Source organism: Erinaceus europaeus, chromosome 11, assembly GCF_950295315.1.
Source record: "Erinaceus europaeus chromosome 11, mEriEur2.1, whole genome shotgun sequence".
In the NCBI taxonomy this organism is placed as follows: domain Eukaryota; kingdom Metazoa; phylum Chordata; class Mammalia; order Eulipotyphla; family Erinaceidae; genus Erinaceus; species Erinaceus europaeus.
Genome location: NC_080172.1, coordinates 55,075,892 through 55,090,813, shown reverse-complemented (window position 1 = coordinate 55,090,813; position 14,922 = coordinate 55,075,892). Strand labels below are relative to the sequence as shown.

At 44.9% G+C, this 14,922-nt stretch overlaps 1 protein-coding gene across 3 annotated transcripts in view; it reads left to right on the top strand.

Moving 5' to 3' along the window:
• The first annotated feature begins 7,065 nt into the window (after positions 1–7,065).
• PRPF3 (pre-mRNA processing factor 3) overlaps positions 7,066–14,922 on the top strand; it is a 37,245-nt gene continuing 29,388 nt past the window's right edge. For 2 of the 3 annotated variants that reach the window (XR_009552571.1, XM_007531560.3), the window contains exons 1-3: positions 7,066–7,201; positions 11,239–11,424; positions 13,437–13,567. Coding sequence is in view for 1 of the 3 variants with exons in the window: in XM_007531560.3 (XP_007531622.1) it covers positions 11,280–11,424; positions 13,437–13,567 (276 nt within the window). In the remaining 2 variants the exon portion in view is untranslated. Of the gene's footprint in view, positions 7,202–11,238; positions 11,425–13,435; positions 13,568–14,746; positions 14,843–14,922 lie in introns of those variants that run through there. The other variant, XM_060201754.1, reaches the window with a different exon arrangement.

The window sequence follows — 14,922 nt, the reverse complement described above, 5'->3', positions numbered from 1 at the left end:
CTCTGTCTATCTTTCTCAAAATGAATTCTTTAAAAAAAAAATTACTGGGGGTCGGGTGGTAGCGCAGCGGCGGGTTAGCGCACATGGCATAAAGCGCAAGGACCAGAGTAAGGATCCCGGTTCGACCCCCCAGCTCCCACCTGCAGGGCAGTGGCTTCAGAAGCGGTGAAGCAGGTCTGCAGGTGTCTGTCTTTCTCTCCTCTTCTCTGTCTTCCCCTCCTACTCTCTGTCTTCCCCTCCTCTCTCCATTTCTCTGTCCTATCCAACAACAACAAAAAAATTACAAAAAAGTGTTAGTGAGGGGCCAAGTGGTGGTGCACCTGGTTAAGTGCATGTGTTACTGCTATGCACAAGGACCCAGGTTCAAGCCCCTGGTCCCACCTGCAGGGGGAAAGCTTGATGAGTGATAAAGCAGTGTTGCAGGTGTCTGTCTCTTCCCCCCTTCATTGGCCCACCAATTTCTCTATGTTCTATCAAATAAAATAAATTAATTTTTAAAGATTTTATTTATTTATTTATGAAGATAGAAAGAACCAGACATCACTCTGGTACAGGTGCTTCCAGGGATTGACCTCAGGACCTCATGCTTGAGAATCCAATGCTTTATCCACTGCACCGCCTTCTGGACCACATAAATTAAATTTTTTTAAGTCTTTAAAAACGGATTGTTGGCCCAGCAGTGGATAGAGCCCTGGACTTGGACACATAGGGTCCTGAGTTCAACCCCAGTTATTATATATGCCAATGATCACTGGTTTTCTCTATTTTGTTTTTTCTTTCCATCTTGTTCACTAATAAAATAAGCAAATATTTATTTATTTACCAGAGCACCGTTCAGCACTGGCTTATGGGGGTGCAGGGGATTGGACCTGTGGACTGAGAGCCTTAGGCATGACAGTCTCTTCATATTACCACTATACTATCTCCCCCACTCTAAACAAATATTTTTCTAGGGGTCGGGGGTGGCACACCTGCTTGAGTGCACATGTTACAATGCACAAGGACCCATGATCAAGCCCCCAGTCCCCACTTGCAGGGGGGAAAGCTTTGCGAGTGGTGAAGCAGTGCTACAGGTGTCTCTGTCTTGTTCGCTCTCTATCACCCTTTCCCTTTCAATTTCTGGCTGTCTTCTATCCAATAAATACATAAAGATTTTAAAAATATATTTTTAAATAATTTTGTCTCTACCTGGACTTAACTGCTCTAGACCAACTTTTTCAGATACAAAGAGAGAAGTAGAGAGAGAGGGAACATACATCCATCCACAGCACACAGCTCCCGTCAGTGCCATAGTACTTCATGTGAGATGCTGGGCTCTGGAACCTGATTTGTAAATAGCTAAGCAGGTGCCCTTCCAGCTATCTTACTGGCCTCCTTTTTAATTTATTTTATTTAATTTTATGTTTTAGAACTGGTTGGACTGTTGTTGTTGTTTTTTTTAGAATTTATTTATTTATTCATGAAAAAGATAGGAGAGAGAAAGAACCAGACATTGCTTTGGTACATGTGCTGCCAAGAATTGAACTCAGGACCTCATGGTTAAGAATCTAATGCTGGGAGTCAGGTGGTAGCACAGCGGGTTAAGCACATGTGGTGCAAAGTGCAAGGGCCAACAGAAGGATCCCAGTTGGAGCCCCTGGCTCCCCACCTGCAGGGGAGTCGCTTCACAAGCAGTGAAGCAGGTGTCTGTCTTTCTCTCCCCTGCAGGTGGGGAGCCGGGGGCTCAAACCGGGATCCTTATGCAGGTCCTTGCACTTAGTGCCACCTGCGCTTAACCCGCTGTGCTACTGCCCGACTCCCTTGATTGATTTTCTTTTATGTATATGTAACATCATTGGAATTTCACCACTTTCTAATATTTTTTTCAGATATAAAGAGGAGAGAGTGGGCCAAGTGGTGGCGCACCTGGATAAGCACACACACTACAGTGTTCAAGGACCTGAGTTCAAGCCCCTGGTCCCCACCTGAGGAGGAAAGCTTCACAAATGGTGACGTAGAATTACAGGTGTTTCTGTTTCTCTCCATTTCTATCTTTCTCTCTCAATTTATGTCTCTGTCCAATAATAAATAAATAAAATAAATTAAAAAAAAAAAAAGAGGTGAGAGCTCTCCTCCTAAGGGAGGCTGGGTCATCCCACCATGCCACTGAAGGAAGAGTATTTCTGAAATGAGTACAGCCTAGAACATTCCCAGCTGTGACCATGAACCATGAGCTCAGACTGACAGAGACTTGGAGCCTTGACAGGCTCCTGTATAAAATATGAATATATATGGGCCCAGGGTCACATTCATGAGGTAAACAATTAATTGTATTTATATATTTTCTTCAAGTTTGGGAGCTTCTCTTTGCCCTAGTCCAGTTTTTTTTTTTTAATGTATTTCATTTTAATGAATAAGAGATACAGAGAAAAAGACTAAAGCACTGCTCAATTCTGGTTTATGGTGGTGCTGGGGATTGAACCTGAGACATTGGAGGCTCATGCCTGAAAGCCTTTTGTATAACCATTATGCTGTCTCCCCAGACTCCCAATATAGCTTTTTAGCCCTATTCTCTGACACCATCTCCCCAGACAATATTTTTAGGTCACCTCCACGTTAGCTATCAAGCTCAAGCAAAAATCACTAAAGTCATGGGCCCCTAGGAATATACCTAAAATAGACTTTTTATCTTCTCTCTACTCTGAGATCCCTATTCTTATAAGCTCTGTTCCTACTTTTTGGTTCCTGTTTATTAAATATTTTGTCCTCGTTAATATTTTAATTGCCTTTCAGCCACCAAGTTGCAGATACTACTATAATTCCATTCTGACCTCCCTGGGCAGAAGACCTCACCAATGTGCTCCAAACATTTGTCCTCTCCAAACTCACTAGGGAAAGAAACAGGCTGGGAGTATGGATCCACCTGCCAATATCCATGTCCAGTGGAGAAGCAATTACAGAAACCAGAACTCCCACCTTTTGCACCCCATAAAGAATTTTGGTGGGAGCCAAGTGGTGGTGCACTTGGTTGAGTGTACATGTTACAATGCACAAGGACCCAGGTTTGAGTCCCGGTCCCCACTTGCAGGGGGAAATCTTTGCGAGTGGTGAAGTGGGGCTGCAGGTGCCCCTCTTTTTTCTTTTTTGTTAATAGTTAAAATTATTTTTATTTATTTATTCATGAGAAATGATAGGAGAGAGAGAGAGAGGAAGAACCAGACATCACTTTGGTACATGTGCTGCAGGGGATTGAACTTGAGACCTCACGCTTGAGAGTCCAATGCCCTATCCAGTGCGCCACCTCCTGGATCACTTAATAATTTTTTATCTTTATTCATTTATTGGATAAAGACAAATGGAGGAGGGGGAAATATGCCCAGCTAGCTTGAGGGTGTTTCTTCCTGGACACGTGCTCTTTGGGGTGGAGAGAACTCTGCCGGAGCCAACCTAGGCTGCTGCCTACTCAGCGACATGGGAGAGGAACCAGGAACTCTTGTGGCTGAGCGGGAACACAATATCCTCGTTTATTAATCAGATACATCGCCTTTTATGTATCTCTTCACCGGAAGGGGTAAGGGGAAAGGAAATGACTAGGAGAGGGAGCAGAGCAAAAAAAGAGTGCGAACAGAACATAGAAAGCTTGCATCTAACTAGTGGGGATTAAACCAATACCCTGCAGGGAGGGTGGGTCTCAGGCAAGACAGTGATTATGTAAATAGATCACAGCATCAAGCAATGCAAAGGAACCTGATGTGATGACCAACATGGATGACCAACCTGATGTGATGACCAACAGAAGGGGTCTTTAGAAGCAGAATTAGCCAAAGGAGAAATAATGACCAACAGAAATAGGGAGGGAGAGAGACAAGAGAGACACCTGCAGCCCTGCTTCACCACTTACAAAGCTTTTCCTATTCAGGTGGAGACCAGGGGATGGAACCTGGGTCCTTGAGCGTGTGTTCAACCAGGTGCGCCACCACCCGGCCACAATATATAATTAAAAAAATATATTTGAGGGAGGAGTCAGGCGGTAGAGTAGCGGCTTAAGCACATGTGGCTCAAAGAGCAAGGATCCTGGTTCGAGCCCCTGGCTCTCCACCTACAGGGGACTCACTTCACAGGTGGTGAAGCAGGTCTGCAGGTGTCTATCTTTCTCTCCCCCTCTCTGTCTTCCCCTCCTCTCTCCATTTCTCTCTGTCCTATCCAACAACAACGACAACAACAATAATAACTACAACAATAAAACAACAAGGGCAACAAAAGGGAATAAATAAATGAATTAACTAAGAAAAAAATATATATATATATTTGAGGGGCTGGGTGGTGGCGCACCTGGTTGAGCGCACATGTTGCAGTGTGCAAAGACCCAGGTTCAATCCCCCGGTCCCCACCTGCAGGGTGAAAGCTTTGTGAGTGGTGAAGCAGGATTGCAGGTGTCTTTCTGCCTCTCTCCCTCTCTGTCTCCCCCTTCCTGTCGATTTCTGACTGTCTCTATCCAATAAATAAATAAAGTTAATAATTTTTAAAATATTTGATTAATTTTTAAATTTTATTTTATTTATTGAACAGAGACAGAAGTTGAGCGGGAAGGGGGAGGGAGAGAGGGAGAGAGAAAGACAACTGCAGCCTTGCTTCAATAATTATGAAGCTTCCTCTTTGCAAGTGAGAACCAGGGGTTTGAACCCAGGTCCTTGTGCACTTGTAGCACATGATTTCAAACAAGTGCCACACTACCTGGCCCCAATAATTATTTTTATTATAAGGGTTTATTCTGATTATTACAAATGAGAGTTTCATGAGACACACAGAAAGATAAGCCAAAGCACTGCTCTGGTACTTGCAGTGCCGGTGGTTGAACTAGGAACTTTAGGGAAAATGTTTTACCAGTTCAGTCACTTCTCCAATTGCTAGATAAACAAATATTAAAAATTATAAAACATATAAAAATGTACTTAAAACACAGAGTCGGGAATCGGGCGGTAGCACAGTGGGTTAAGCACAGGTGGCACAAAGCACAAGGACTGGTGTAAGGATCCCGATTAGAGCCCCGGCTCCCCACCTGCAGGGGAGTCCCTTCACAGGCGGTAGAAGCAGATCTGCAGGTGTCTTTCTATCTCCCTCTCTGTCTTCCCCTCCTCTCTCCATTTCTCTCTGTCCTATCCAACAAATAACAACAACAATAACTACAACAATAAAAACAAGGGCAGCAAAAAGGAAAATAAATAAATATTTTTAAAATGTTTTTTTTTTTTTTTTTAAAAAAAACACCAGGTCTGGGTAGTGGTGCACTTGGTAGAGGACACACAGTATAGTGTGGAAGGATCTAAGTTCAAGTTTCTGGTCTTCATCTGCTGGCGGGAACCTCACTACTGATGAAACAGTGCTGCAGGTGTCTCTCTCCCTCTATCTCCCCCTTCCCTCTCAATATGTCTCTACTCAAAACAAATAAAAACACAAAATAAACGAAATACCTAAGGCCAGGTGGTGGGACAACTGATAAGAGTATACAGATTGTGCAAGGACCAGCGTAAGGATCCTGGTTCGAGCCCCCGGCTCCCCACCTGCAAGGGAGTCGCTTCACAAGAGGTGAAGCAGGTCTGCAGGTGTCTATCTTTCTCTCCCCCTCTGTCTTCCCCTCGTCTCTCCATTTCTCTCTGTCCTATACAACAACAACAACAACAACAGCAATTATAACTACAACAATAAAACAAGGGCAACACGGGGGGGGGGGGAAGAGTAGGGAGTCGGGTGGTAGCGCAGCAGGTTAAGCGCAGGTGGTGTGAAGCGCAAGGACCCGTGTAAGGACCCAGTTCGAGCCCCCCCTCCCCCCCTCCCCACCTGCAGGGGAATCACTTCACAGGCGGTGAAGCAGGTCTGCAGGTGTCTATCTTTCTCTCCCCCTCTTTCTTCTCCTCTTTCTATTTCTCTCTATCCTAACCTACAACGACGATATCAATAACATCAATAATAATTACTACAACAACAAAAAGACAACAAGGGAAAAAAAGGGGAAAATAAATTAATTAATTAAAAAAAAAAGAGTATACAGATTCCCACATACAAGGATCTGAGTTCATGCCCCCAGTCCTTACCTGTGGGGGTCTAGGGGTTTCACAAGTAAAACAGTGCTGGTGTCTATCTCTCCCTCTCCTCTCAACTTCTAAAGAAAAAGGGGGAGGGAGTCGGGTGGTAGTGCAGCGGGTTAAGTGAACGTGGCACAAAACCCAAGGACAGGCTTAAGGATCCCGGTTCGAGCCCCCAGCTCCCACCTGAGTCTCTTCACAGGCGGTAAAGCAGGTCTGTAGGTGTCTTTCTCTCCCCCTGTTGTCCTCCCCTCCTCTCTCCATTTCTCTCTGTCCTATCTAACAATGACATCAGTGATTACAACGACAACTACAACAACAATAAAAAAACAAGGGCAACAAAAGGTAAAATAGATAAATAAAGTTTTTAAAAAGGCAGTGGTGGTGGTGGTAGTGAATTCATTGTGCAGGCACCGAGCCACAACAATAACCCTAAAGGCAATAAATAAGTGAATTTTATTTTATTATGAAAAAAGGCTAGAGCAGTGCTCTACTCTGACATATGATAGTATTATGGTTTGAACTTGAGGCCTCTGGGGTCTCAAGGATGCAAGGTGGTGCTCTAGCAGGCTGAGCTATCTCCCTGACCCTAAAACTTATTTTTGAATACTCTTATTTCATGAGAGTGAGAAATGCCAGAGCACAACCAGCTGTGGCATATGCACTGTTGGGAATGGAGCAAGAGGCAGTACCTAAAATCTCAAGCATGCAAGTCCTGTGCTCTGCCTGAAGTAAGTCCCCATCCCTGCAGATGCCCAGCTTATAGGCAGAGCAGCTCATCAGCATAACTTTAGTGTAGTGGACTTCCTCTCCACACTATGAAAACTGCAAGGATCCCAGTTTCTGCATCAGGGACACTAAACTTGCTGTAATCCGGTTAAGTGACTGAGCTGGGTACACCCAAAGAAACAAGTGAATTTATAAGGGATCCCATAACACCCCACCACGCATGCGCCACCCCCCCCCCCGGGAGTTACTGCGGCTGCGCGGAGAAACCCCGCCTTCTACATAGTCACATGTTGGGGACCCGCGGCGTGGCGGCGGCAGTGGCGGTAACGACGGCAGGCCGTAGGGCGGCTAGAGGGTTTCCGGTTCCGGTGTAACGTTCGAGCTCCGTCTCTGGGGTTCAAGTTTGTGAGGTGAGTAGTGGCCCGCGGCCCGGGGAGCGTGCCTGCGGGTTCGGGCGCCAAAGCCCAAGGCAGGGCGCAGCCTAAGGCGGGATGTTCGGAGGGAAGGAAGCCGCAGGAAGTGCCGGCTGCTGCGGGAGCAGATTGGACTGAGACTGGCGTTGGAAGGGCGGGGGCGGGAAGGGGACGGGGTGGGCTGACCGGCTCTCAGATCAAGAGTTTGGGTCCAACAAGCTGATGTGACCGGGCTAGCGACGGGGAGACAACCAGGCGGAAGGGGGTTTCGGAGCGAAAAGTCGGGTCGTAGCTAGGAAGAGCGCGGAGTAAGGAGATTCCTCCGAAGACTGGGTCCTGCTCGTTCAGAGGAGATCCACCTCCCTGTCTTTTCTGCCCCTCCCCAGCAATACTGTTAAGCATGCGATGCGAAATGAGGCTAGTTACTGTTGGAAACTTATTCCCCCCAGAGCACTGCTCAGCTCTGGCTTATGGTAGTGTCAGGGATTGAACCTGGGCCCTCGGAGCTCAGGCATGAAAGTCTTTTTTGCATGGCCGCTGTGCTCTCTCTGAGGCATGGAAATATATGTATATTCTGCCCACTATCTGTTTAGTTTGCTTATCATTCCATGGAGGTTTGAGTTGCACTCACTTAGCATAACATTGGGGGCACGAAGGACGGTCTCCCTTACTGTTCTGGATGCCTAGTCGCTCACACCTTCTCGCCTGTGATTCAGTTCGAGTGGAATATAGGCCCCAGTTGACGCAGAGGTTCATGTAACTGGTTTACAGCTGTGTCTGTACACACTGTACTGCTGGTCACTTAGTATTGTATTTTAGTGAGACATCTTTATTGAATGAATAAAGTGCCCCGTAGATATGGCAGTTGGCCACATTTTGCAAGATGAGCAAACTGAGGGACAGGAATGACTTGCCAGGAAAGTAGTAGGAACTAAAGTTTGGCCTCCCAACTGTGGACTGTGAGCACACTCTTTACTCTCTTAGTGTTTTGTTATGCTTCTCCCAAGCCATTCACAGTTAATATGTACAGATTGGTGGGCTGTACTGCTGTTTTGTAATAGGTGACTAGATCCACCAGAATATCACTGGAGCACAAAGTCTGTCACTGCAAGTCTCAGATTCACCCGCTCGTTTCATACAGTTATGACAAAATCAAATGCCCTGTTAGGCATCCGAGCTTCTAGGAGATAAAGCTATCAAGTAGAAGCGGGGCCTGGGCAGTAATGCAGCTGGTTAAGCTCACATTGTGCAAAGCACAAAAACTGGTGCTAGAATCCGGTTCAGCCCCTGGCTCCCCACCTACAGGCGGGGGGTCACTATAGGAGCAATGTATTCTTAGTGCAGGCACTGAACCCCAGCAATAACCCTGGAGGCAAAAAAAAAAAAAAAACAACCAGAAATGTAACAAAAAGTTAGCAGCTTTTACTGGCAAAACAGCTCGCCTGAATAATGTGCCTGATTTTCCATAAGCACTACCAGGGTTCAAGCCCAGCCCACCCACTGCATTGGAGGACACTGGTACTGTGATGTCTTTCATTTTGTCTTAAAATGTGGACCCCATCGAGCCCCCAGCTCCCCACCTGCAGGGGAGTCACTTCATAGGCAGTGAAGCAGGTCTGCAGGTGTCTGTCTTTCTCTCCTCCTCTCTCCATTTCTCTCTGTCCTATCCAACAATGATGACATCAATAACTACAACAATAAAACAACAAGGGCAACAAAAGGGAATAAATAAATAATTTTTTTAAAAAGATTGAATTAAAAAAATGTGGACCCCACCCCACCTGCAGGGAAGTCGCTTCACAAGTGGTGAAGGAGGTCTGCAGGTGTCTTATATTTCCTCCTCTCTGTCTTCCCGTCCTCTCTCAATTTCTCTCTGTCTGTCCAATAACAACAGCTATGACAACAATAACAACTACAACAAGCACAACAAGGGCAATGGGAAAAATGGCTTCCAGGAGCAGTGGATTCATAGTGCAGGTACAAAGCCCCAGCGATAACCCTGGAGGCAAACAAAACAAAACACACACACACACACCAGCCATACAGTAGTGCAGTAGGTTAAGCGCACTTGGCACAAAGTGCAAGGACTAGAGTGATGATCCTGGTTCGAAACCCCAGCTCCCCACCTGCAGGGGGGTCACTTCATGGGCGGTGAAGCAGGTCTGCAAGTGTCTATCTTTACCCCTCTCTGTCTTCCCGTCCCCAGTTTTTCTCTGTCCTATCCAACAACAGCAATAACAACAATAATCAACAACATGGGCAAAAAAAGGGGAAATAAAAATGGCCTCCAGGAGCAGTGGATTCGTAGTGTAGGCACCAAGCCCCAGCAATAACCCTGGAGGCAAAAAAAAAAAAAAAAAAAAAAGTGGACCTATGGGCAGGATAGATAGCATAATGGTTATGCAAGGAGACCCAGTGTAGGAGACTCCGAAGTCCCAGGTTCAATCCCCTGCACCACCTGAGCAGTGCTCTGGTAAAAAATAAAAAGAAATATGGACCTGGAAGGAGAAAAAAAAAGAATTATGACCTTTAATATAGTAGGTTGGGCCTGGATAAACCCTGTTTTATTTGCATCCCTTAAGAAAAGTACTACTGGGGTTTGGGCGGTAGTGCAGCAGGTTAAGTGCACATGGTGTGAAGTGCAAGGACCCACATAATGATCCCAGTTGAAGCCCCCAGCTCCCCACCTGCAGGCGAGTGGTGAAGCAGGTCTGCAGGTGTCTTTCTCTTCCCCTCTCTCTATTTCTGTCTGTCCTATTCAACAACAACGACATCAGTCACAACAACAATAAGGGCAACAAAGGGGAAAAACAAAAATGAAAGAAATCACTTTAAAAAAAAAAAGGGAGTCTGGGCAGTAGTGCAGCAGGTTACGGGCAGGTGGCGCAAAGTGCAAGAACCAGCTTAAAGATCCAGGTTCAAGCCCCCGGCCCCCCACCTGCAGGCGAGTCACTTTACAAGTGGTGAAGCAGGTCTGCAGGTGTCTTATCTTTCCTCCTCTCTGTCTTCCCCTCCTCACTCAGTTTCTCTCTGGCCTATCTAACAACATCAATAACAACAACAATAACTACAAGAACAAAAAACAAGGGCAACAAAAGGAAAAATAAATATTTAAATTTTTTTTTAAAAAAGTACTACCTTCAGGTGATGGCTGGGTTAAGGAATGCCTGCCTGAAAGTAGGAGGAATAGAAAAGCTAGCATCTGGACAGACTTAATTCCAGTCATTGAATGTTACATATTTGATATAACCCCTGTTGATCCTGTTGATATGACAGGATCACAAAAAGGTGAGCTAGGGGCCCAGAGTTACATGAGGACCCAGGTTTGAACATCTAGTACCACATAGGAGCACCATGCTCAAGGAGGAAGCTTCACAACTAATGTGATGTGCCACCACCCCCCCCCCCCCCCCGCCTGTGATCAATAGGGGAACACAGAGGCGGTTTAAAAAAAAAGGAGCCAGGGGGCTGAGTATACTTGGTAAAGTGCAAAAACCCAGTTCATGCCCGCCCCCCACCCCACCGCCGTCACCACCTGTGGGAGTGGGGGGGGGGGGGCTCCTTAGTGTCGAAGCAGTGCTGCGGGTATCTCTCTCTCTTCCCTCACACCCTATTTCTGTCTCTACCATGATAAAGATTTATCAGGGGGCCAGGTGGTTATGCACCTGGTTTAGCAAGTGCACATGTTACAATGTGCAAGGACCCAGGTTTGAGTCCCTGGTCCCTACCTACAGGGGGTTAGGGTTCATGTTCCTGTCACCCACCTGCAAGGAGGAAGCTTCACACATGGTAGAGTAACGCTCCTTCTGTGTTTCCTCTCCATTATCACTTTCTCAGCATCAAATTAAAAGGAAAACCAAAATAGCCATCAGGAGCATGTAGGCTCTAGGCCCCAGCAGCAACCTTTGTGGCATGAAAAAGAAAAATCGTCAAGAGAATAGGTTTGGGAAAGGCATTCCTGATGTAGTAACCATTGCTAGAATCCCTTTAGTCTTTGCCCACTGCTAACTTGTTCTTTTCTGTTTTCTTTCTAGGTTCAGTATTGGTCCCCAATTGAACAGTCCTTTTCTGAAGAATGGCACTATCTAAAAGGGAACTGGATGAGCTGAAACCATGGATAGAAAAGACAGTGAAGAGAGTACTGGGTTTCTCAGAACCCACAGTGGTCACAGCAGCACTGAACTGCGTGGGGAAGGGCATGGACAAGAAGAAGGCAGCTGGTATGTAACTTTTTGAATCATTTGACTTAACATATAGATGACTCAAACACTTTCCCTTTGAACTTTCCCAAAATTCTCTTTGGGAACATCTAAAAAACACATTTTTTTTCCCTCTTATAATAGGAAATAGCTTGAATAACTTAATTTTGCATTTGTTTGTTTATTGGATGTAGCACTACTTCACTGCTCAAGAAACTTCCCCAGACAGTTGGGGCCGGGGGCTTGAACCTGGGTCCTTGCACATTGTACCATGTGTACTCAACCAGGTGCACCACTGCCTAATGCCTCAACTTTGATTTTTGTCTTCCTATCTTTTTAAGAGATTTTTGCTCTTAAATGAGGTGGTAAAAAGTGAGAGACCAGAGCATTGCTCACTTCTGGCTTGTGTTGGTGTTGGGAGTTGAACCTGGAACCTTGGAGCCTCAAGCATGAGAGTTTCTTTGCATAACCATTATACTCTCTCCCCTGCCCTCACACCAATATCTTTATTATTATTATTATTATTTCCCCTTTTGTTGCCCTTGTTTATCATTGTTGTTGCTATTATTGTTGTTATTGCTGGATAGGACAGAGAGAAATGGGAGAGAGGAGGGGAAGACAGACAGGGGGAGAGAAAGATAGATACCTGCAGACCTGTTTCACCGCTTGTGAAGTGACCCCACTGCAGGTAGGGACCTGGGGGTTCGAACTGGGATCTTTGCGCAAGGACCATGTGTGCTTAACCTGCTGAGCTACTGCTTGGCCTTCACACCAATATCTTAACATATCGAGAAGTCTGTTAAATAATATGAAGAAGTTGAAGGAAGTAGATTTTGATCATGGTATTCTTTTTTTAATATTTTTTAACCAGAGCACTGTTTAGTTCTGGCTTATGGTGGTGCGGGGTATTGAACCTGGGACTTTGGAGCCTCAGGCGTGAGAGTCTGTTTGCATAACCATTATACTATCTACCCTCCGCCCTCTTTTTAAAATTTTCTGTTGATCTTTTTTTTAACTATTACTTTTGTAGAGGGGTCATGGGGGGTGTGGTCCACTCAGTTAATCATACATAGTACTATGCGTAAGGTTTGAGGCCCCGCCTGCATTCCCCACCTCGGGGAAGCTTCATGAGTAATGAAGCAGGTCTGCAAGTGTCTGTCTTTCTTTCTCCCTCTCTACTTCCTCCTCACCCTCAGTTTCTCTCTGTCCTATTGAATGAAAAAAAAAAGATGCCAGGAGCAGTGGTTTTGTAGTGCTGGCACAGAGCCCCAGTGAACCCTAGAGGGAAAAGAAGAGAGAGAGAAAGGAAGAGAGACAGACACACCTGCAACACTGCTTCCCCACTCGCAAAGCTTTCCTCCTGCAGGTGAGGACCAGGGGCTTGAACCCAGGTCCATGGGCATTGTAACCTGTGCACTCAACCAAGTGCACCACCACCCAGCCCCTGTCATGGTATGGTATTTTTTATTTTATTTTATTTTTATTTAACTTTTTAAAAATATTTATTTTCCCTTGTCTTTTTTGTTGTTGTAGTTATGGTTGTTATTGATGTCATCGTTGTTGGGTAGGGAGAGAGAAATGGAAAGAGGAGGGGAAGACAGAGAGGGAGAGAGAAAGACAACTGCAGACCTGCTTCACTGCTTGTGAAGTGACTCCCCTGCAGGTGGGGATCCGGGGGCTGGAACCAGGATCCTTCTGTCAGTCCTTGGGCTTTGCACCACATGCACTTAACCCACTGTGCTACCGCTCGACTCCTTGTCATGGTATTCTTATACAACTTGCTCTTTGGAAAAAGGAGAGTTATTCATCCTAGTCATCCTAGACTACTCCCTATTCCAAAAATGTATAACTGAATTTTTACCTCATAGGAAAAGGTTGTTCACTGTAAGGAAAGTTATGAGAACCCAATAAAGCACTTAAAGATTTTTATCTCTTCTAGGAATAAAATTCTAGCGCTGGTATCTGTTACAGGCCTAATATTAAAATAAGTGCTCCTACTTTTTCAACCCTACCACCTCTTTTTTTTCTGTCAGACCATCTGAAACCTTTTCTTGATGATTCTACTCTTCGATTTGTGGACAAACTGTTTGAAGCTGTGGAGGAAGGTCGAAGTTCTAGACATTCCAAATCTAGCAGTGACAGGAGCAGAAAACGAGAACTAAAGGTAGGTTACAGTTTTTTATCTATTGAACTTGGGAGTGCTTTGAATGGTAACAGAGTTGCCAAACTCACCTGACTCACACATTGAGATCCATTATTAGAATACCTAATATTCAAGAGAAGTACATAGACCAAGTTCATGGGTTGAAACATCCAAAGGAAGCAATTGGTAGTTTTATCCTTTTTCATATACAATTAGCTTAAATTCTCATGTTTTCCTTTGACTCTCCTCCCATTACTATCACCTATAAATTGATTGCTCTGAGATTTTATGCTCTGATTGATTTGAGGCATAATAGTTTGCTTCAGAATGTGATTCCACTGCTACCTGAGCTATATGGCTCGTTGTTGCTCCTTTCATGGTATTTGTCTGCCATGGAATTGTAGCCTGGACACTAACATCATTCTTTATATCTTGAGAACTTGCCATTTGCTATATAGTATATTGCTGATCATCTGGCCTGATGAGTGGAGTACTTAGAATAAAAGTACATAAATACTCCCTTTTCTATTCTATTTCTCCTTTCGTAGTTACTGATTTTCTGTGGCCTCTTTTATCATTGTCAAAAGCTAATCTATACCTCATTCTCTCTGTCTGTCTCTATTTTTTTTTTTCTATGATTCCCTCCAAACTTGCAAAATGCTTTTGATTGCCTTCATTATCCCATTGCTTTTACTGAGCCACAGAGAGTGAAGAAGCAATATCTGCTTGGTTCGTGGCCTGATTGTGGAGCTAAGAGGAAAAGATATTTGTGTGTCCCTTAGTGTTTAGGGCAGTCAGAGGAATGAGAGATAGTCATTGCCATAAAGGAATTTGTGATGTAAGTGGGGAGAGGGCACAACAAAACATAATCACAAATTGTAAAATCTGAGAGCAGCTTCATGTAAATTTCAGGATTAACTATAGAATTATGTTGGATTTTGTCAATTTTAAGGGGGGAAGCTTGACCCACAGTATACACAGATCTATAGCATGAAGATTACGCTATGATCAGACATGCTAATGTTTAAGTACTGAGGACTTACTGTGTGTGAATAAACTGACTACATTGGGTGGGGTTATTAAAAATGGTTTTTAGAAAGAAGTATCTAGATAGCGTTGGGATTTGGGTCCCATTTTGGTCCATTCAGGTCCCCACCCCACACAATATATTATGGGAGAGTCCTTTTTCTTGAACTGTAGGAGTTCCAGGAAGCGCTCACCCCTGGCCGAGGATATGTCCTTGCAAAACACGAGCCCTCCTAGTGAAGAGGGGATGTCACCCAAAGCCTACCACCGGTGTGTACATTTGCTTTTTCCCATTGTCCCTTCCAGTTGGCCACTCTTGGTCCTGTTAAATTCACCTTGCAAATTAGTCA